The sequence below is a fragment of the Quercus robur genome, chromosome 11, assembly GCF_932294415.1.
Source record: "Quercus robur chromosome 11, dhQueRobu3.1, whole genome shotgun sequence".
Lineage (NCBI taxonomy): Eukaryota > Viridiplantae > Streptophyta > Magnoliopsida > Fagales > Fagaceae > Quercus > Quercus robur.
This window is the reverse complement of record NC_065544.1, coordinates 26234260-26258795: the sequence shown is the minus strand read 5'-3', so window position 1 is coordinate 26258795 and position 24536 is coordinate 26234260. Positions and strand designations below refer to the sequence as shown.

Here is a 24536-nt window from a genome sequence, read left to right as displayed (position 1 = left end):
TTGGGCTGGGCTTGGTTGGGCCCAGGGGGGTAAGAACTTCAGAGTTACTAATGGAAGAGTGCTCGTACCTTTCAATATCTTTGTCCAAATCTTCCAACGTCTCCTCAAAGGTTTTTCCCGCTTCCGTTACAACATCCAGCTCAAACACACTAGCTTGCACGTGACATGCCTTAGTCATGTCACTCTGAACTACTTCTGGGGGCGTCGGAACTTTCAGTTGAAAAACCGGATCCATCATGACTTCTGGATTTAAAAAACTTCCTTGGTTTTCGGGACGGATTACCGCCGGTGAGGGGCTGTCAATCCGAAACACCATTACTGGAACTTTGCTGCTCTAAATCGGATTTGGGAGCTGATTGGTTTTTTTACTTTCCTCTTTCAAACCCGGAACTGTAACCAGCTTACTCTTTGATGGCAAAAACGGAGACGCTCTTAGCCAGGGACCAAACTGAGGGCTTTCGTCTCCCTGGTTTCCTTCACTAGCAGACCGTAACACACAACATTGTTCATCATGCGAAAGACACCCACATCTGTAGCAGAGGTGAGGGAGACGTTCGTACTTGAAAGGAATCCATAAATCCTTTCCATCCTCTAGAGTAATCACTCTGCCCCTGCAAAGAGGTTTGGAAATGTTTAGAGTAACCCTTACCCTCACAAATCTTTCCCCTACTATGTCCGTTTCCTGTTCTTCATGATTAACTGTACCCAAGACTTCGCATAATTTTTCAGCCACCCTCCTATTTCTAAACCTGAGCGGGAGATCATGGACTTGGATCCAGAAGGTGGCAAGTTCAAACCCCATGTTTCTCACGTCCTTTGAACCATCAAACTTCTGCATAACCACCAAATATTTATCAAAGCTCCAAGGTTCCCCAGCTAGGACTTTCAACATGTCGGGTTGATCCTTGAATGTAAAGAGGACAATGTGGTCCTCCTCCCTTCTAACTTGGAAGCCTTTTGAAGCTCTCCACAGGGGGAAGAAGGTTTTTGCAATAGCCTCAAGGTTGAGTACTCGCCTGGTTAGAAACTTGGCTGCCAGTACCCACTCTGTTACAGCATGTTCTTCTAATAGTCTAACACTGGAGCCCTCGCATTCTGACAGTTTAAGCTTGCTCCATGTTTTTGTAAGATCTTCCATAACGTGATTTTATTGGTTAGGAACCAAAAAGGAAAAAAGGAGGTTTAGAGGTCAATAAAGAAAAGAAAAGTCAGAAAGGGAAGGAGAAAGAGGAGAAAAGAGGGAATTGTTTCCCAGTAACCCAAGAAAAATACCCACAAGCCTCTCCGTGCACTTGTCACTGAGAGGAACAGAAACCCACCTTAGGAAGGAGGGACAAAAGTTCTACAGTCGCTGGGAAAGATGCAAAAAACACATGTCCCAAGCGAGAGAGAAACGTCGTGATAGCTAGCCTAACTTAAATAGTAATTATCCAACCTAAAAACTTCGAATCTGATTCTAGATGTGATCGACAATCTAAAGTGGAATATACCATGACAATCTAGGAAGAAATCCATAGTTAATCGAAAAGGAGACACGAAAATTGGTGGTCATAGAAGCAACACACTCATTGTACGAAAGTCATGAGTTGCATACCTACTCTTGGGAATTCAATTTATGTGAAATTCACCTACTCCTACCCTGTTTTTAATTAGATTTTACCGATGCGTGTTTAAGGGTATACGATAGTAAATAATTTTAGAAGATTTTTTTATGAAGAAAAATGAAAAAATTACTTGCCTTTTTGACAATTTTTTTAATATTTTATAAAATATTTTCCAAAATAAATTATTAATGTGTGCCTAAGAGCAATTACATCAGTGGGTGTAAAATTTATGTTTATTTTACAAAAAAAAAAAAAAAAAAAAAAAACTTTTTTCTATTTTACACACCCACTCTTACAAAACATCCACATCAATTTATCTTTTATAAACATTTATTCAATAAAATATTCATTCTTTTACTCTATCATCTCTCTCTCATGGACCTAACACAACCCACCCAGCCACCATCATCAACCCATCCAGCCACCATTATCAACCCACCCTACCACCATCAATGAAATCCAAATACCCATTCAACCTAGCCATATGAAATCCCAAAATCCATCGATCAAACAAAGAATAAAAAATGATCAAAACCCACTTATCAAGATTGATGCCTCCCACTATGCAACAAGATCGACGCCTCCGACCTCCCATTGTCCGGCCATGGAAGCTCTAATAAGCCAACAATATATGCACTTCAACATCGCAACCCAGGTGCATCAAAGCCCATGATGCATAACCCCCGCTAATCTATGGGTCTAGCTATGGAAGAGGAAGATTATGAGATGAGAGAAAGAGAGTTGAGAGGGTTGATGCGGAGAGAGAGAAAAAAGAAAGAAAAAGAGAGTGAGAGGGACCAGAGAGAAGGAGAGAAGAAAAAAAAAACTAAAATATTAAATGCAAAGCTACAATAACCATGCATATATGCACGGTTACTGTAGCACTTGTGAATATATGCAAACTTATGCACCCACTAATGTGGGTGTTTTTGGGAGTAAAATGTGTAAATTTAGACACTTTTCCTAAGGGCAAACATTAATTTAACCTACTTTTGCTATTGTACTAGATATCCAAGATGCAAACTCAACGTACGTATTAATCTAATCAAAATTCAAGTTTATTGCATGTTTTGTGCCACATGGCACATTCCCATTTATCAATCCAAGCCAATTCAAATATTATGCCATATTCTTTACTCAAAATAATAATAATAATAATAATAATATGCCATATCGGCATATCCTATATATCATTCATAAATAGGCGAAAAAAAAAACAATATTATAGCCATTGTTTGCACAAAATGAGTTTTGTGTGAGAAATGCCCAAGTTGAAGTGCTTCACCAACAAGAAAACCGTTTTGGCTTAGGTTTAATGGGTAACAAATCTACAAAGCTCATTAGTATACTTGCAAGTATATGATTTGCCATTCATACTAGTAACTCCTGGACTTATGGTTAATGTCTGAAGGAATTTTTCTGAAACCTTACTATCATCAACGATCAATCTATATATATGGTTCCCACAAAATTTAGAAGCTTTAGATATGTATTTACAATAAACAAATGTGTACAGCATTAGTATTAGTGGTGCTAAAAAGTCATAGTGCTATTTTTTGCACCACCAATACTAAAAAGCATGTAGCAATGGTGGAGGGAAAACCAAATATTTTGGCTTATTAAAAATTATATTATTTTATTGTGTTGGTGGTGGTAGTTGTTGTTTATTATAATAGATATATTATTTTATTGTGTTGAAAGCTAAAATAAAATCACTGATGTTGGATGTTTTGTAAAGTGAGATAATAAAATAGATAAAATAGCTTTTTATGGTACCAAATTACTAAATTTATGACTCCACCAATGTGATGCCTTATAGGAGCAAGGCAATAAGACAACCAAACAAAGACATATAATGGAGGGTAACAAAATCACCATTCAAGAAGCTTCACGAAAGCATGCTCAAAGAGTTTATAAACGAATAAAAAACCCAGTAAGCGACGAAGTTCCGAGTGTCTGAAATCGAGTTACTCCCAATAGCACAAATCGAAGTGCATCTATTAAGAATACAATCATCATTATCATCATCACCACCCCTTCCACCTATATCTATATAATATATATATATATATATATATATGGCGAAAAGCCCATTTTAGTCCCTATATTTTATTTTTATCGCTTTTAGTCTCTATCCTGAAAAACGCTTTCTGTTTTGGTCCCTACTGTTACATCAAAAACAGAGAAAGCTGACGTGGCAAACAGCAGGAATAAATAATACTAAATTAATGTTCACGTGACCTAAATTAATAATAAAAAATGCCACGTCAGCATTTTAATTAAAAAAATTATTTTATTAATTTTAACTAAATAAAAAAATTAAAAACTAAATTAAAAACTAAAAATCATATGAATTGAGATCTAAGTGTGTCTTGAACAAGAACAACAAAAACACAAACCCAGATCCAAGAACACAAACCCAGAAATTAAAAAAAAACCAGTAAATCTTTTTCGCTGAGAAAGTAGAAAGAAACAGAAAAAAATAAAAATAAGAAAAAAAGGAGAGAGAGAGAGAGAGAGAGAGAGAGAGAGAGAGCTTCCTCTTTTTGAGACTCAACTCTCTTTTCTCTTTTCTCTTTCTATCTCTCAGACTCCCAAAGCTTTCTTTACCCACATCATTAAAATGCAGGCATGGCCTCTTTGTCTCTCCCACTACTACACTCACACTCACTTTTCTCATTTCTCTCAATCCCAAACAAAACTCTTTCTTTCTTTTTCTTTACTGTTTCAAAACACTTAATAATTATCTAATAATGGGCCTGATCGATTTGAACATCACAGAGGAGGACGAAGCGCCGTCGTCAGGGTCATCCTCAACATCCTCATCATCGTTCTCTGTAGCCAGGTTGAACACAAGTGGTGGGTCGGGTTTGAATTTGGTGGTGGGTGCATCAGCATCAGCACCAGCTTCGACTTCATATGCGGTGTGATTGGAGCTATGGCACTCGTGTGTAGTAGTATTGGGTGTTTATCAGTCTAGATCTGAAAGAGAGAAGCATAGAGGATCCGATTTTTTTTTTTTTTTTTGGGTTTGTTGAGAATCTGTGGCCAATCTGTGGTTTTTTTTATTTTTTTATTTTAATTTATGGGGTTGTATTCTTGGATCTGGGTTTGTGTTCTTGTTATTATTGTAAAAGACACACTTAGATCTCAATTCATATAATTTTTAGTTTTTAATTTTTCTTATTTAGTTAAAATTAATAAATAAATTTTTTTTAATTAAAATGCTGATGTGGCATTTTTTAATGCCAAAAAACATTTTTTATTATTAATTTAGGCCACGTGGACATTAATTTAGTATTATTTATTTCTGCCGTTTGCCACATCAGCTTTCTCTGTTTCTGATGTAACGGTAGAGGCCAAAACGGGAAGCATTTTTCAGGATAGAGATTAAAAACGGTAAAAATAAAATGTAGGGACTAAAATGTGATTTTCGCATATATATATATATATATATAATGAAAGGAGTGAAAGAAACAACACATGTTAGAGAGAGATACAGAGGATACCCCAAAGAGAAGAGAGACCTGCAAGTACATGACAAGAAAAGAAGAAAGGATAAATGCGGGAAATTAAACAGAGAAAAGCAGAGAGTCAACTTCCCTTTAATCATAAATTAGAAAAAAGTAATTCTGAAAGCTTGAGAGAAATTAATAAGAGATAGCCCATGAAACCCATTTTAGTTTGAAAAAAAAAAAAAGAAAAAAAAAAAGAAGAAGAAAAAAAGCAAAGATATACCATGCAAATAGGTCAAAGCATTTCAATGCAAATAAGAGATAGCCCACGAAACCCATCTCTAATTAAACTCAATTTCCTAGTGTGGTCTTTCTCTTGAATCTCCAACTCCAAGCAAAAGATGCTAGTAATTACGAAGGGATGGAGCCAGAAATTAGAAATTAAGGGAGAGGAATTCCAAATAAAAATCCATTTTTCTCTTAAAAAAAAAAAAAATCAATCATTTAGTATTAACAAACCATCAATGAAGACACAAACACAAAATTATTGTTTCTTAATACATTACAATGTAATTATTTATGAAAATGGGACTCGACCTGTGTCTGTTGCTTTTTATTGTGTCTTTTTTTTTTTTTTTTTTTTTTTTTTTTTTTTTTTTTTTTTGTGCCTATGTTTTCATGTGTCTTTGATGCATGCATTTGTAGTTAGGTAAAAAAAAAAAAAAATTTATATTACTAAAATCTTTTAAAGGGTTAGGTTATTTATTTTGGGTAAAATCAATTAATTGGGCTTGATTATTTTTAGTTTTTTCATTCATCATTTTTGTTGTTGGGCTAATTTTTTTTAGAATTGTTAATTTTGTTCTAGATTTTAGATATATAACATTTTTTTTATAGCCTTTAAAAGGATATATTGTTAAGGGGATCTAAGTTAGGGGCGGAGTTTTATTTTTTGCAATTTTAATTTTTATTGTAAAATGTTCTCTTATATTTGTTAAATATTTGATAAAGTTTGGCATCAAATATATTTGAATCTATCTTTTTTAACCTGTTATGTGGCGATTAACAAGTCATTGACTCATTAAAAAAATACTTTCATTAAACTTATACATGAAATGTGTCTTTAGTTGCCACATAATAGGTTAGAGCAAGATAGTTTCAAATATATTTGGAGACTAATTTATTCTTCCAAGTTTTGGATCATTCATATTTTTGAAAATTTCATTAGTTCAATTGAAAGATTTTTTACTTACTTTAGTATAAAATTTGATAATTTGTATTTAAAATGAAATTTTCTAAGAATTTCACTATGAAAGTGGAAAAAAAATGAATTTTATTTTATGAAAGATCACCATCAAACATAATTTTGATTGAAGATACTAAACTCTATTTTTTTTTTTTTTTTGCTGGGTGTGTGTATATATATAACTTATCAAATAAAAAAGTGTGTATATATATGTGGGGGGTTGTCTTAATAAATATATTAGTACCGCAACTTGGCCCCTCAAACAAAAATTCCTGACTCCACCCTTGATCTAAGTGTAATTTTATTAAACCAAATTGCTAAAGTTAATTCATAAATATATATACTACATTTAAAAAAAAAAAAAATTGAGAGATGGCCCCAAGCCAAAAAAATAGCCTTTTATTTTATTTTTAAATACTAAATATTTTTAGTACATACAAACAAAAAGATGGCGAGAAGGTTAATAGCTCCGCCCATGATTATGAAGATGATGCCATTTTTGCATCATAGTACGTCATAGCCATATACTCATGTCTCTAAGAAAGGAGAACCAATTATGACTTTTGCTACTCGCTTGTGTAGTCGTGTATGCCGTTTCAGAACTAATTAGGTTTGCATGAGTGACACGTGTGCTGGATAAAGTAATTATAAAGCGGAGTGTGAGAGAATTGGGATGCACATGCACAAGTGGTTATATGTGCTAATTAAAAGGGGTTTTGATTCTTTTCAATTCTCTATTATTGAATATGGAGCAACAAATTACGATTGAAAAGAAGTGTCTTTTTTTTTTTTTTTTTTTTTTTTTTTTTTTTTTTTTTTTTTTTTTTTTTTAACATGCAAACCTCTGTGACACTAACAAACCAAATAAAAAAGAGAAATAATACGCGAAAAATATTTTTACCATACTTTTACAATAAATTATAAGTAGCAGGTTGTTACGAGTTGTTATTGGTAGATAAAAAATAATAATTTCAGGTATAAGTTTAAATTAAAACCAATAACATCTTACTACCTATGATTTTGTTGTGAAAATTTAATATTGTAAAAATGTTGTGGACATAATACTTCTTAATCAAAAAATAGAGGAAGAAAAGCCATCTATATTATCATCTAAACAAAATAAATAAAGAGATGGGAATTCTTACCCGTACTAGAGACAAAGATTGAACATCACGAGCCAAAGCAATAACAATTCAATACTGTCATGCACACAACCCAACAAATAGGTTAGGCACGACGCAACAGTTGCACGCTTCACCTTACAAATGTGCAATGCCTTCTTACACACTAATAGATATTCTCAAAAAAATTATATCAAATAAATCCAAAGCTAACCTTCAACCATTCAATTTTCAAAATATCCCCCAAGTATAAATAGAAACAAAAATCAAATCCTCATGTGTGTAAAGTACTAGACAATAAAAATATACTAATTATTACAGGTCCAATCTTATCCCAAATTACTAAGCTCCTCTCAAGCGCACAATCTTAGTGAAAAGCCTAAAACTTGTTATCTTTATAATCTGAAATGTGAAAATATCTGCCTCCTCTCTTTGGAATCCTTAGATGTCACTAACCTAGCGTATATATATTACTAACTCGGCCAATATCAAAATTACTAATTAAGTTGCCCTTAAAAAATGTCGCTCTTTTTTTGTGCCTTTCACTACAAGAAATATGAGTTTAGGTGGCGTTTGTAAAACATCACAAAAAACTCAAAAAACGTCGCTGTAGACACAAATGGTCTATCATTGTGCTTTTTTTTGCAATGTTCAAAAACATCACTATAGTGCCATCACTATAGGTCTATTGCGACGTTTCTAAAAATGTTGTCATATATAACTCTTTAATGGCAAAAAGGCACTAAATAATATAACATTTTCGAATATTATGTAGGAAAAAGCATTTAGCAACATTTTTAAAGTGCGGCAAATAATCAATCCTATAGCGACGTTTTGAAAACATCACTAAAACCTGCTCATTAGATTTTATTTTATTTTATTTATTATTTTTTTTTTCATACTAAAAATTCTATACAAACCTGCTCAAAATTCAACAATAAGTATAAGTAACATAAGCTTGTAATAGATCAAATAGACCTATTGATCATCAATATTCCACAATAACAAATGTCCAAACTAACACATTAACCATAGATTCAAATAGACATTTATATTTAATACCAATACATAACATATGTCTAAAGTATCATCTTGAATTTAACAAAACACTTGTCTACCTATACAAAAAAAAAAAAAAAAAAAAAAAACCCACCAAACTATGACAATATTATAAACAAAGTACAATACTTCCAAAATAAATGTGGTTGTTCAAAATAATTATGTAATAGTCCATGGAGTTCTTAAAACATTAAGTTTACCACGATAAGCTAGTTTTCTAATGGGATGAAGCCTGCAATGTATGAGGAGTTGGAGATTGTTGATCTAAACTGAAACCAACTTGAATACAAATTAAGAGTATCTAATAAGTTTATAATGAAATCATTTTGAGTTACAAAATAATAGTAGCTATAATTAAAAAATTTAAACACTATATATGATAGGCCACAAACTGAATGACCCATTGTGATAGAAATTAATTAATTAATTAGCCAAGTTATTAATTAATCAATTTAACATGCAAATGCGTGGTAGCACAAACAAATCACCAATAAACTAAATATGCAGCGGAAAATAAAAGACACGGTGATTTGTTTACGAATGGGGAAAACTTAACAGCAAAAACCCCATCGGGTGATTTTCAGGTCACCACTCCCGAAACTCCACTATTATCACAACAAGCGGTTACAAGTAAAGGAATCCAAGTACCTTACCAACCTACAATTGAACCCTTACCCCAATACCCAATTGGACTTGTTCTGTAGTGATAGTTCCCCTTTCAGATGCATGATTCCCAGTACGTGACTAACCAATTGCATGGATCCCAGTACACGACTTCAATCACCAACTAAGAAGGTTGTTGGTTGCAAAGTTCTTCAGTTCATCCACACGATGAAGATCAAGAAGATGCTTGGTCACAAAATCCTACGGTGCACATACACAACAACTTCTTCAAGAGAAAGAGATGAACTAGGGCAAGAACTTCGTCTACGGTCACAATTTGCTTGAACAGAGTTTGCTTAAAACTTGTGCAACTTATGAACCCTTTGACGGCCCTTAAACTGATCCTTTTATATGTCTAGGTTTAGAAGAAAAGAAGGCCCTAAGACATATTCACGGATCCCAAGAAAATCATATTGAAATTTTGAAAATCTTAAACTTCGACAGATAGCAGGTGTTAAGAAGCTGTCGAGAAGGTGTCGAGCACACCGAATGAAGAACAGCTTCCTTAATCTCGATAGATGCAACTGTCGACCAGCTATCAAGCTTTAATGATTTTGCACTCTGAACTTATTTTCTTGAACAGACTTGAAAGTTTCAATACTTGATCTTGAAACAAAGTTTCTTGAAGTATTTAAAACATCCTAAATCTACCCAAATACAAGTAAAGTGCGTTTTGTCAAAAGATAAGCCAATTACATAAAATCAAGACATATGTTCTTAACATGTGAAACACATATGTCCTAACAATCTCCCCCTTTGGCAATCTGTGACAAAACCACACCAAATAAATGAACATATGAGAGAAGTTATAAATCACTCAACTCATATTCACTTGTTGAATACAATAAAATCTATCCTAACACAAACTCTTGAAAAACTTTGCAAGAAGAGAGTTTATGGCAAGTAGACTTTGACAACCTGTATTTCTGAAACACTTTAAACAAAACTCATCAATGCATCTTTGTGTGAAACAGAAATAATAGATTGTATACAAATATAAGAAACATGTGTATAAAGAGAGAAAAGAAACAACACATGAAGGGGTAGGTGAAAGAAAAACATTCATCAATATAAATAAGAAAATAAGTACAATGTATGTCTAGAAATGGTCACAAGACCTTATGTACAAGAGTAATGTATCTAAAAAGAAAGAAAAGAAAAGATACATACTATCCTCACTACATCCCTAAAAAATGTATCAACACTCCTCCTAACAAAATGATCCTATACTAACTCTCCCCCTAAGATAGACTACTCTCATACCAAAACTACTCCCCTTTTTTGTCACGAATGACAAAGGGCAAGAGTGTCAAGTAGACATCTCATCGGCAGAGCTAGCATCTCCATCATCATCATCTAAAGCATCATCGTCATTACCATCATCATCATCCTCATCCTTAGAAGCAGAAGCCATAGGAGAAGGTGGTGAAGGAGTAGCCTCAAGAGCAAAGCCACCCATAGACGCCTGTTGTCGTGCAATACGACCGACACGAACGTTCACCTGATACAACTTCGTAGAGAGTGTATCGAGTCGAGCATCCATACGCTATAGCCGCGCCATAATATCTCCTAGAGACACATCGCTCGAAGAGGAAGGAGGAGCCGATGTGGATGGAGCCGAACGGAATGGAGCGGAACGAGAGGAAGGAGCTGCTGAATCCGACTGTCGTGACCGAAGCTGTGCCTCGCTACGTTTAACGGTAGCGTAATCTATGGCACACATAACGGTAAAATGGTCGGATGAGGGAAAAGGAACAGAAAAATGGCGTAGAATCCTCATAATAGCGGAAGAAAAGATGAGCTTATCATGAATCGTCGAATCTAGATGAACATCTATAATAGACAGAATGAAATGAGAAGGGAAGTCTATGGTAAGATGCTCAAGAAGAGACAACAATAACCGAGCACGAGGCTCTGTGATGGAGTTATAGTGAGAGAGGGGATGCAAAACAAAAGTCATCACCATGTTCATGAATCTAGGACCTTTAGCAAAAGGTCGACATGGTGTAAAAAGACGCTCACCCCAAGAAGTAGGGCGCTCACAAAAAGCGGACATGAGCTCATCCCTGGACATAGTCCTCAAACGCTCACAATCAGGATAGTCAGGAAACTCTATCCCAGGAACCTGAAACACATCCACAACTAACTGCAGTGTGATAGGAATGCGCATATCTCGAACGCGAGTGAAGAAAAGAGGTACTGACCGATCAATCCGGTGCATGTTGGAGTAGAACTCCTGGATCAGCACGAGAGGACAAGTGACCAGGGCGTCACACAGTGACTCCCATCCCCTACTGTGAATGACAAAGGGAAGGTCGGTGTCAGCAAAATCTGACAAGATGACTCGGTGTTCCGAATGAATGCCTCGTCTAAAAAAGTTCTCCGAAAATGCCTTAAAGGCATCATCATCACGGAACCGGATATGAGATAAGGTAGGATCAAATGAAGAAGAAGCACCAGAACGAAGAGAGTTCTGGGTTGGAGTGGATTTACGCTTATGTGCCATAGACACGACTAATGTAAACAACAAAGAGGGAGAAAAAGAAAGACAATCAGAAAAGTCCCAAACATTTTTAAATATATCAAATATATTGAAAAGAAGTACGTATGCATTGGAAATGCATGAACATGTGACATGCAAAAGAAATTGCATCATGGGCTCAGCCCAATCCAAACCTACCAGCACACAACCATATAGCACACATCTAAATGCATGGCAAGATCATTATAATGCTAATATGATGCAATGTATGAGGTTTTAAACACATTTAAGTGAAAACCAAACCTAAAATTTCAATGAAATTTCATCAATTTTGAAAACCCCCAAAAAATTTCCAAAAACTCCTAATCCTAGGTTTCAAAAACATGAAATGCATGAATGAGAAAGGATTAGGAGCTTACCAAGTGAAGAAAAACTTGAAAAACCTTGGAAAATCCTTAAGAACCAAGATGGGAGAGAGATTGGAGTGTTTTTGGGAGAGAAACAAAGAAGTATCGAGAGAGAGATCGATGAAAATGAGGATCAGATCGCGCAGGGGCTTTATATAGGAAAGCCAGTAATTCTTGACAAATGCAGGTATCGACAGGTATCAAGATATCTGTCAAGGAGGTGTCGAGAAAATACATGTCGACAGCTGAAGTGTCGAGGAGGTATCGAGGATCAACACACTAATTTTATAGAACAAAAGCTCAATCGATCCACCAGGTATCGAGGAGCTATCGAGCATACAGACCCAATCTCGATAGATCCACCAAGTATCAAGGTGCAAGCGAGATTACGATACGAAAAAGCTTAAGGAAGCTCGACAGATAGCCAGCTATCGAGGAGGTGTCAAGCCAGCTTTTAAAAACAGTTTTTCGAGATGTGAAAAACACAAATATGAATGCAATCCAACATGCAACTCAACCAACGATCCAATCAACATATTAAGCTCTTAAAATCATCTCTCAAATGAAAATTTAAGCACATGGATCTCCACAAACACACACACACATTAAACAAGTCTAACCAATTTTATATTTCAAAAACAAGTCTAGACAGTTTAGTGAGCATATAGTAATACATGTAAAACCTCGTGATAGCCAAATCATATTGTACCTACACATGTATCAAGAATAACAAAGAATATTGCATGTTGTGTGTGAAAAACATCGCAAGATTGTATAAGTGTATGCATGTTATGACGATTTGAGATATGAGAAAATCTTTAACTCACACACAATCATAACTGCTTGATGGTGACTATTACCTTTGAAGTACATCCTATAACTCCTACATCTCTTAGAATACATGCTTGCAATTATATTTAAAGCATTTTTGATCTTTTTGCTTTTGAATTTTCTTTGCATATTTTTCCTTTTAAACATATCATGCAGGGCTTATTAGAGAGAGAAAAGAAATACCCAATGATATCTGACATTCAAATTTTGCTATGCCTAAGCACACAAATGTCATTGACACTACACTTTTGCTATGCCGAAGCATATATGTGTCATATTATGATTGGCGAGCAACAGTGATGAGATGGTTATTTATGCCTTTCTCTTAGGATTTTTTAGTCCTTCCCGTCAAAAAGAGTGATATGAGTGTTAAGTATAAGAGACAACTTAATCTTACTCATCATAAACACGAGCCACAAAACTCACTTGCTTAGTTGTGCATAGAGATGTTCATCTAAGCTACAAACAATACAAAGTTTAGAAGAGTTTCAATGGTCATCCAAGGTACACAAGTACCAACGTACAAAACACACACTGTTTTTGTATTTTTCTGATTTTTCAATTTTCTTTTTTTATTTTTATGAAGAAAAACAAAAACAAAGAAAAAACTGAAAAATAACCAAACAAAAACATGTTAAACAAACAAAGTATAAAACTAGACTAACTCAAAACATGAAAGCAAAACACATAAGTAATGCACACACAAAAACAAGAAGAGAGAGAGAAAAGTGATAGAATCACTTGGAGCTATTTTCCTTCCACACCTTGGAAGAACCTTTCCGTCTAACAAACCCTTGAACTGGCAGTGAAGGGGAAGAATTAAAACCGTTCAAGTTCGAAAGGAACATGAGGGCTTTGAGAAGATCTCCAAGGGAGGCGAGAGAGGATTGAATCTGATTCTGGTTCCCAGATGCTATCAAGTCGTTGCTCTGTTGAGTGGCAAACCACTTGTAGCAATTTGGTCTAGTATGACCGACAGCTCCACAATGATGACATAGATGCTGCTTCTTTTGTTTAGGCTTTTGAGAGTTAGCCTTCTTAGCCCTAGGGTTTTTAACATCTTTCTTCTTAAGTTTAGGGGGTGCTCCTAAGATAGATTTACCCTTGTTTAAGTTCTCACTAGCTAATTCAGTTTTAATCTCATTGTTCTCAATTTTAACATTATTAGCAAGAGGAACAAAAACAGTAGTACTAGAAGAAGCAGTATTATAGGAAGAAAGATCATACCCTAAGCCTGTTCGATCTGAAGCAGATTTCTGAAAGCTGAGCATCTCATCCAGCTTTGCGCTTGAAGTCCTCTCCAATTGAGCTTTGACTTGAAACAGTTTCACTTCAAGCTTCTTGGTCTTCTCAGCCAAGAAATTGTTCTCGAATCTCAGTGCTCCAATAGTCTAATTGGCCTCATCAAACTTTGTGGAAAGCTCCTAACGGTCAAGTTCCACGTCACTGAGCTTATTGGTGGTTAGCCTATATAATTTCTCATGCTTCTTAGAAAGCTTATACAGTTTCTCAGAGGCTGTATGGATGTCATCTTGATCATCCATCTTCTCAAACTTAGATTCCACCAGTTCTTCTTCTTCAACCACATCTTCAACAATCCCATCAGTAGGATTGACCGTGGCCATGAAGGCATTTAAGATTTCGTCATCCTCATTGTCGGAATCATCCTCAGGCTCAGTGGCGCTCAAGGTAACAGTAAGTGCCTTGCTCTTCCCAATGCTCTTGAGGTATGTAGGACACTCATGCTTCATGTAACCGAAGCCTTGACACCCAAAACACTTAGGTCCTGAGGGAACAGTGTACTGACCACCTTTCTTAGCATCCTTCTTCCCTTTGTCTTGGCCTTTAAATTGAGAAGAATTTGATTGCCTGCGGTCCTTGTCGAAACCCTTTCCATTGGCGTTCTTCATAAACTTCTTGAACTGCCTAATGATGTAGGAATTCATCTTGGAATCTTCATCATCAGAAGATTCATCTGTTTCACTACTCTTGGCCTTCAGTGCCATACTCTTATTTTTACCCGACTTGCCTATTCTAGTCAACCCTAGCTCGTAGTTCTACAAGTTTCCAACCAGCTCAGTCAGAGGAATCTTGTCAATATCTTTTGATTCCTTTATTACCGTAATCTTGGTATGAAATCTCTCGGACAGAGATCTGAGCACTTTCCTCACACTCTTGGGTTCAGGAACGGTTTCCCCAAAATTGAAGGCTGAGTTCACTATGTCCTTTAGCTTGGCATAGAACTCATCGAAAGACTCATCCTCCTCCATCTTTATCTCTTCAAAGCTTGTAGTGAGCCTTTGAAGTTTTGAGTCATTGACAGCCTTAGTACCTTCATAGGTTGTCTGGAGAATGGTCCAAGCCTTCTTGACAGTTTCAGTGGAGGATATCTTCTTGAACTCCTCATTGGTGACAACACTGAACAATGCATTCAAAGCTCTGCTGTTAAAGTTTGCCGCTTTAATCTTGGCATCATCCCAGTCGGCTGGCGCTTCTGTAGGCTTAGTTTAGCCTATCTCCACAGCTTGCCACACTTTCTCATCTAAAGACTGCAAGAAAGCTCTTATGTGTACTTTCCAGTATGCATAGTTAGTGTCATTAAATAAAGAAGGTATGATTAATGACTGTCCTCTATTCATGACAAACAGAGATCAATGGATCAACACAGCAAAGATTAAATCCTAATCAGAGTGTGCCCGCTCTGATTCCACTTGATAGGCCACAAACTGAATGACCCCTTGTGATAGAAATTAATTAATTAATTAGCCAAGTTATTAACTAATCAATTTAACATGCAAACGCGTGGTAGTACAAACAAATCACCAATAAATTAAAAATGCAGCGGAAAATAAAAGACACGGTGATTTGTTTACGAATGGGGAAAACCTAATGGCAAAAACCCCACCGGGGGATTTTCAGGTCACCACTCCCGAAACTCCACTATTATCACAACAAGCGGTTACAAGTAAAGGAATCCAAGTACCTTATCAACCTACAGTTGAACCCTTACCCCAATACCCAATTGGACTTGTTCTGTAGTGACAGTTCCCCTTTCAGATGCACGACTCCCAGTACGCGACTTCAATCACCAACTAAGAAGGTTGTTGGTTGCAAAGTTCTTCAGTTCATCCACACGATGAAGATCAAGAAGTTGCTTGGTCACAAAACCCTACGATACACATACACAGCAACTTCTTCAAGAGAAAGAGATGAACTAGGGTAAGAACTTCGTCTTCGGTCACAATTTGCTTGAACAGATTTTGCTCAAAGCTTGTGCAACTTGTGAACCCTTTGACAGCCCTTAAACTGATCCTTTTATATGTTTAGGTTTAGAAGAAAAGAAGGCCCTAAGACATATCCACGGATCCCAAGAAAATCATATTGAAATTCTGAAAATCTTAAACCTCGATAGATAGCAGCTGTCGAGAAGATGTCGAGCACATCGATTGAAGAACAGCTTCCTTAATCTCAATAGATGCAGCTGTCGACCAGCTGTCGGGCTTTAATGATTTTGCACTCTGAACTTGTTTTCTTGAATAGACTTGAAAGTTTCAATACTTGATCTTGAAACAAGATTTCTTGAAGTATTTAAAACATCCTAAATCTACCCAAATACAAGTAAAGTGCGTTTTGTCAAAGGATAAGCCAATTACATAAAATCAAGAAATATATTCTTAGCATGTGAAACACATATGTCCTAACAATATACATTCTTAAAACATTAAAAAAAAAAAAAAGAAAAAGTAATCAACAAACATAACTGAATGATATCCATCAAAATTTAATAAACACTCCCAATAGCAATTGAAATTATCTTATAACACTATGCAGGTCACCCGCTTGCTCCAACACAACAATCCACCCCCCACAATTATCATAATCACTAATATAGAATGCCTATAAGTATTGAAAAAAAAAAAAGGTAATCAACAAACATAATTGAACAATATCTATCAAAATTTACAAAATTTAATAAACACTCTCAATATTAATTGAAGCTACCTTATAACACCATGCAAGCCATTCGCTTGCTCTAACACAACAATCATCCCTAACACAATTACATTAATCACAAGTACAAGGTTTAATAAGTATTTAAGCAAGTGTTACTTACTATACTCAAGCCAAGCATGCACCTTTAAAAAAATATCAAAATTTATCACAATAAATGAGTGTTTAACTTGCAAAATAAGAGACTAATTAATAAGAACGTTATCAACGCACTTACTAACTATATCACTGTTAATAGCAAGAGCATATGCTAATCTATATTCTCTTTTAATACTCATTCAAAAAAAAAAAATCAAAATATAAGAAATTAGTAAATAAAGTTTTTGGTTTATAGAGAAGATATACAAAGAAAACAAAAAGCCAAGAAATTAGCATCAAAAGGACATATCATCTAGGAAGTCCAAAATACGAAAATGAGATTACTTAGATGTCAATTCATATAAGGTATTGAGATATGCAACCAAGATATCCCTTAGAAGTACATAAGTTCCTTTCCCTCCAAATACACCACATTAAACTCAAAAGGAACTACCATCCAAATTTTCCCTTATTGAATTTGTCAACATTCCCTTTCCAGGAAGGGAATAAAGCCATAAATGTTGTTGGCATTGCCCAACTAACCCCAAAATAACAGAGAACTAAAGCCCATAACTCCCAAGTAATATTAATGAATTAAATAGAAGATGATCCACAGGCTCCCCCATTGAATTCACATATAGTACTAATCCACAACTATTATCCCTCTTTTTCTCAAGTTATTTGGTGTCAAAACTTTCCCCAAACAACTATCCATGTGAAAAATGAACTCTAGGTGGAGCTCTTACTTTCCATATGCTCCTCTTGGGGAAAATTTTAGCCCCCTTGAGCTTAGTTTTTAACACCCTATAGTAAAATGGTCTTAATGATTAAAAGAGGATATTCATAACACAACAATTAATTAATCTTTGTGTGCTTCAACCCTACAGAAGAATTTTTAACAAAAAACATAAATACGCCATCACAAATCATGGTTATAATGATACTTAAGCCATAATGCAACCAATTCCCATTGTGCTCCATTTCTAGAAAGCAGTCAAATTATAAGCCGATCATCTGAGTAGGTAAAGTTAGTAGGCAAACTAGAGAACCCTTAAAGAGCTGACAACTGTTCACTTATTTTTTCTGTCTAAATCACACCGCTTACCTCCAGCATCTACTAAAATAAACATTATCATAAATAAAATTTCAAAGTTATACACTGCCATCAATTGATGATTCTTATAGAGCTTATGTACGCACAGGTGTGTGATTGACATGACATCACCTTTCTTCTTTTGTATCTAATGATAAAATCTAAACCTAACATCTATCATGATCTCTGGTCAAAGGAAAATGATGAAATCTCAACTGTCCATGCTATAACATTAAAAGTCTTGTTCTGTAAGAGTGCCAAAGGAATTTTATAATTACTTTTTTTTTTTAAGTAATTCAGTGCTTTACAAATCAACAACCAAATATTAAAATTCACAATATTCGAAGAACTTCTTCAATGAAGTACTAATTTAGTGCATTCTCAAAAAAAAAAAAAAAAAAAAAAAAAAGGTTCTAATTTAATGCAATAGAGTTTGTTGTTTTTTTCCACCAAAAACCCCTCAATACCAAAAAAAAAAAAAAAAAAAACACACACGCACACACAAATTAAAATATGCATCACGTGAGCAAGTGTTAGAATCAGAGAATCCATTGCAAACCACTCATCATCATCATCATCATCCAAACCTAACAAAACCAATAGTAAAGAACTTAAAATAATTAAATTGAACAAATACCTTTAAATTCAAATAAAAACTCATTACAATTCACTAAATATGATAAACCCATGTTTAATAATGTCTCAAAACCCATATCACTTCACCAAATCCAAACCAAAATTTAACAAAAATCATAACCAAAAAAAATTAAATAAAGAACATTATATGTTACACCACAAAATCTAAACCAAAATTTCACAAAAATCAAACTGAAAATTAAATAAATAACCTAAATGTTAAGTATCCAAATCCAAACCAAAATTTCACAATAATAAAAACAAAAAATCAAATAAAAAACTTACCAAGAAAAAATGGGAATAGGTATGGGTATGGGTATGGTGAGGAAAAAGGAGTGGGTATGGGAATGGGTATGGTGGCAGAGGGTGGTAGTGAGGGGAGAAAGGGAGAGAGTTTTGTGAAAGGGTGAGGGAGAGACGAAGTGAGAGGGAGAGATGATGTGAGAGGGAGAAAGAGGGTTGACGATGGTAGCGGCAATGGCGACGTTGGTAATGGGTGGAGGTAGAAGCTTTCTAGAGAGAGAGAGAGAGAGAGAGAGAGAGTAGTGAGAGGGAGAGAGCTAAAATTTGGGGAAAATCCCTAAAAAAGTGAGAGGGAAGCTGAAAATTTTGAGAGGGAAGGGAAAAAAAAGTTGGAGCAAGAGTGAATTGAGGGAAATTTTGGGAGAAAATGAATTAGAGAGTGAAAGGGACATGCATGGGAAAGTTGGGGGGAAAAAAGTTAGCATGTGAAGGACAAAAAAAAAAAAAAAACAAAAAAAAAGGGGGGAAATTTGACTTACTAAAGGCATTGACACTATTTCAAAAAATATATATATAACGACGTTTTAAAAACGTCATTATAATGTTTTGTCTAATAACTATAGTGACGGGTTATAAAAATGTCGCTATAGTCCAGGAAAATGTTGCTGAAAATACATCTGTTGTGATGTTTTAAGAAAACGCTGCTATTGTGTTGCTATAAACCCACTCTATAGTGACGCTAGGAAAAAATGTCACAATATACCTCTGTTAGCAGCAGATTGAAAACGTCACCAAAACAAACGTTGCCTAAACTTGAATTTTTTTTAGTGTTAATTTTGTTATTATTTTTATTTGTTTTGGAACCTGGTATTACAATTTGTAAATATATTTTAAGTTCTTAGGCAATTAATTTGAGAGGGCATTTTTTTAATATTTATATCTCTATTAAATATTTTATAATATACTTTCTATATTATATTTTGTTTTGGTCTAAAAATAATTCTTCTAATTTTTTAAAATGCCAAATTGCTAATTAGATTTTTGTATTTAAGTTTTATTAACATCTCTTTTATAATTTGTTAGGAAAGTGATTGTTAGTGATTATTTAGCATACTCATAAAAATTTATTTTTTGGTGAAACAATTTATGATTCCAATTAGGTTGGATTTATATTAGTTCAATGTTAAGGGGGTCTTTTTGAAGGAACCAAAAACACATGTAAGACCCATCTTAATATTTTCTTTAAAAAAAATTCAATTACATCATTACAATTTTGGGACTGTTTTGTACAATTTTGGGGTGGTTTTTGTTTACATAATGGGGGACTTGGGACTACAATGGGGGACTTTGCACCCAGTATGTTTTACACACTTTGGTAAAATAAACTAAAAATATAACTTAAAGTCATGTTTTTAGTGTATTTTTACATGTGTAAATCACATTGTGTGGAATAGATTTTTCTCTATAACATTATGTGATTCAATTTTACTAGCTATACACATACTTGCATGTGACTAGGGGTGGCAAATGGGTGGGTTGGGTCATAAATGGGTTGTGTCATAAATGGGTTGGGTGTGTAATTACCCATTTATCCATTTATGACCCGTTTATATATAAATTAATTATTCATTATCCGCCAAACCCATTTAATTAGTAACCCACCCATTTAACCCATTTAATTAGTGAGCATTGAAACACTATGAGAAAAAGAAGTCTAATAGGACAAGAGAAAGTCCATCAAACAAAGGAAGATAGTGATTCCACCATATAATTTAAACTAAAAAAAAAACAAATAGTATCCTTGCTATTATTTTCCGTTTCTGATTCCACTAAAAAAAACACATTCACTTCAAAAGCAAAAAAATAAACGCAAAAAGCAAAAACAAAAACAAAACCTTGCTAAGCCTATGAATGGTGGTGGATCTCCTGGGCTTTCCGAAGATGGATGATCAAATGGCTATACAAGAAGCCACGTCACAAGGTTGTTGCTCCAACCTAGCTCTTACTCCTCCGACGCCGGTTGTTACTCCGACCATAGTGTCCCAGTTCTCCATCACTACTCTGGCGAGCTATGTTTCTCATCCACAGAGCTTGACTCTTGACTTCACAAAGCCTAATGCTTTTGCTTCGAACACTAAGGCTTTGGAGCTCGATTATGCCAAGGATAGCTTCAGCGTGTTGTCGAGCTCGTCATTCATGTCGTCAGCGATCACTTGAGACAGAAGCCCGAGCTTGTGAAAATCGTTGTCATTCAGTTCCAGATTTCGCTGCCGAAGACTGATATCGAACAGAGTATTGTGGTTTCAGATTATGCGCAAATGGATAGGATATTGAAAGAAGATAGACTGTGTTCTATAGTGTATGTTTGTTTGCCGAGAATGTGATCGTGTGCTATTTTTGGTTTTGTGTTTGTTACGAGTTTGTTTGGATGATGAGAAAATGTAGGAATTTTTTTTTTTTTTTTTTGATTGAGGGCCGAATGTTTTGGGTTTAAGAAGGTTATATTCTTTATTTAAGTATTAGATTTTAGAAGGATTTTGTGGGTTTATTTAAATTTAAATTTTAGATGGGTTTAGTGGTTATTGGTGGATTTATCCATTTAGACCCATCTAATTAAATAACAAAATGAGTCTTTATCCATTTAACCCAAATATTCAAATGGGTTGGGTTAAGGTTTATCTAAATAAGGTGGGTAATGGGCGGGTTCATGAATATGGATAAAATTGCCACCCTACATGTGACTCAAGATTCAACCCATAACGGACAGCTTGTAGTAACTTGGTTGTCCATGTGTTCCTAATTTGATATTCTGCCTTTTAAAGTTTCTTAAAAAAGTCGCAATATATAATACATCGCGTGTGGATATATATTTCCCTTTTAGTTCAAATGAAATTTCTTAATGTTTACAATTGAAACATCCAGATTTTAATCCTCTTTTCACTTAAAATATATTTTTTTAAATTGAAAAAGATAAAAGCAAAACACAAGCCAGAAAAAAAAAAAAAAAAAAAAAAAAAAAAAAAAAAAAAAAAAAAAAAACCTGTCCAAGTTCTATGATTGTCAGTCATTTTCGTGGAGTCTAATTATTGTTGAAAGGGAGATATGAAAATTTGGGGGGTCATAGAGGCAACACATTGTATGAAAGTCGTGAGTTGCACACCTACTGGCTACTCGTGGTCCTGATTTTTAATTTCACAGGAAAGAGAATAAATGATACAATGGAAATGTCATAGATATTTAATAAACTAATTAAAATTGATGATAAAGATTGGTATTTTTTTTTTTAAAGAAAAAAAATTATAATCTGAAAGCTTCACAATAGTATAATGTGCGCTACACAATTAAAATTTCTCCTAACCTATCTAAAGTTAGGCATGATAAAAATACTTACTAAGTTTATAATATTACAAATAATAGTATAGATTGAGATTGTCAACACAAGCTTTAGCATCTTAAACACAAATTTAAACCAAACTTGAATAACTTAATTTTTGACTTATAATTAGCTCAACTCTACTTGTTACAATCTTACTCATATAATTACTAAATTATTAAATTGCATACCTTTTTTATTCCAATGCGCAAGTGCCTCCATGGTCTTGATCAACAAGAATACAAATTCTTAGTTCTATTTTTTGTATTTTACTTTATGCTTCATTAATCATAACTTATAACTTGATATGTATTAAAAAAAAAAATTGAACCCTGATTTTTTTTTTAAGGAAAGATAAATGAATACATTACAAGTTATGATTGATGAACATAAATTAAAATACAAAAAGTGAAATGAGGAATTTGCATTAGACCAGCAAAACCAATCACCATACAAGTTGTAGGTGTCACCTAGTGCTACAGTTTTTAAGGCACAGATGTTAGCTCGACCAAATGACTGAAATCTTTTGCAGCAGTACCATTTGGACTAGCAGCCACTTGTACAGTATGTTTGAGAGCTTGGGCCTTATCTCTCATCTCCTTCCCTTTTTCATGCCCCAAAATGAGTTCCAAGCTCTTGAGCAATCCACTCTTAGTGAGAATTCCACCCTCAACTTTCACACCAACCCCCCATACTTCCTCTACCATTCTTCCAGTCATGTGATGATCACCAAAGAACGGCCTACAGATCAGTGGCACACCATATGCAACACTCTCGGACACAGAATTGCTACCACAGTGAGTTATAAACACAGCTATTGAAGAATTAGCTAGAACTTTTACCTGCGGTGTCCATGGCACTATTTTCCCTTGCAATCTAGTTCTCTCAACAAACCCTTTGGGCAAGAGGCTTTTTATGTTGTCCTTGAGAGACCACAGAAATGGAATTCCACTCTCTTCCAGTGCCTCAGCCAATGCTATTAACTCATTTTGAGGTGGTGAAGCCACAGTTCCAAAGCTTACATACGCAACCGACCTTTCCTTTTGTTCATCTAACCATGATATGCACCCTGTTAAATCCGAACCCGACTGTGATGGCGGCGATAGTGTGAAAAAACCCACATTAAGCACATTTCGAAACTTTGTTTTGAAATCATGATTGATAAGAGGTGGGTTTAGTTCTTCATAAGAGGTCAACACCACAGCACTAGCTCGTGGTAATACCAACCCAACTTGACTCAGCATGTGTGAGAAAGTTGTCTCTTCCAACTTCTCCGATATCACCTCTTCAGATAAGTCCGAAACACGCATTTGAGACAATCCTGGAATGAATTCCAAGGTTGCATCTTTAACTTTATTACTGGCAAAACGTTGGCGTATAAGGTCAGTATAAACATGAGCTGAAAGAGAGCAAGGCAAAGAAAACCAAATTGGGATCCATGGAACATGCAAATCCTCGGCAACCTCCACAGCAAATGTCAAGAATGCATCGGAGATCAAGCAAGAGAATTTCATACCAGTCTCTGCCACAGCCACTTCTAAGCCTCTTTTATAGTTCTGTGGCGAGACCTTAATGAAAAATTCCACAGCCTCAATAGGATTTGGGGAAAGAACATGGCCAAAAGGAACTCCATCGGCCACATCATAGGGTTTTATGTTGGGCAAGGTCTCGTCTGGCTTTGCTGCGGAGAAGAGTGAATGGTTGCACTTTTGTGTGTTTAAGAATGAGAAGTGAACGTTTGGAGCAGCTTTTGCTAATCTGCGAACCAGAGTCAAGAGAGACAAGGCATGGCTGCCGAATGGGAATGGCAACACAGCCACATGTTTCTGAGGAGAGCTTTTGGTCACTGACATGTTGATGGGTTAGACTGTTGAATCAAGTAAGGAGGGTGTGAGAGTGAGAGATGTTCCAATGAATGGCACTGGGATACTTGCCCTACTTCTCAGTCTTACGTTTTATAGGTAAGAAGCTCATAATTATTAGTTGTCCTATACAAGAATCATGTGTGGAGTGATGTTACAATGAAGGACATTGCCAGTACTCATATGTGATTGAGAATCTAAAACCGAATATACTTTTTTGTTAATTAAAGGAAAAAAAGAGTGGGATGAGAATATTGCTTTGTCGGAAGAAGTTTATGGTTAATCCAGAAGGAGACACGAAAAATTGGTGGTCATAGAAGCAACGCGTTCATTGTATCAAAGTCTTGAGTTGCATACCTACCCTTGGGAATT

The 24536-nt window shown here is 35.1% G+C and overlaps 1 protein-coding gene across 1 annotated transcript in view; it reads right to left on the bottom strand.

Moving 5' to 3' along the window:
* LOC126707606 (anthocyanidin 3-O-glucosyltransferase 7-like) overlaps nt 1-24328 on the bottom strand; it is a 30235-nt gene extending 5907 nt beyond the window's left edge. Inside the window, exon 1 of the mRNA XM_050407342.1 lies at nt 23387-24328. Within this exon, the coding sequence (XP_050263299.1) occupies nt 23387-24155 (769 nt within the window). The 5' untranslated portion in view covers nt 24156-24328. The remainder of the gene's footprint in view (nt 1-23386) is intronic.
* Nucleotides 24329-24536: the final 208 nt, after the last annotated feature.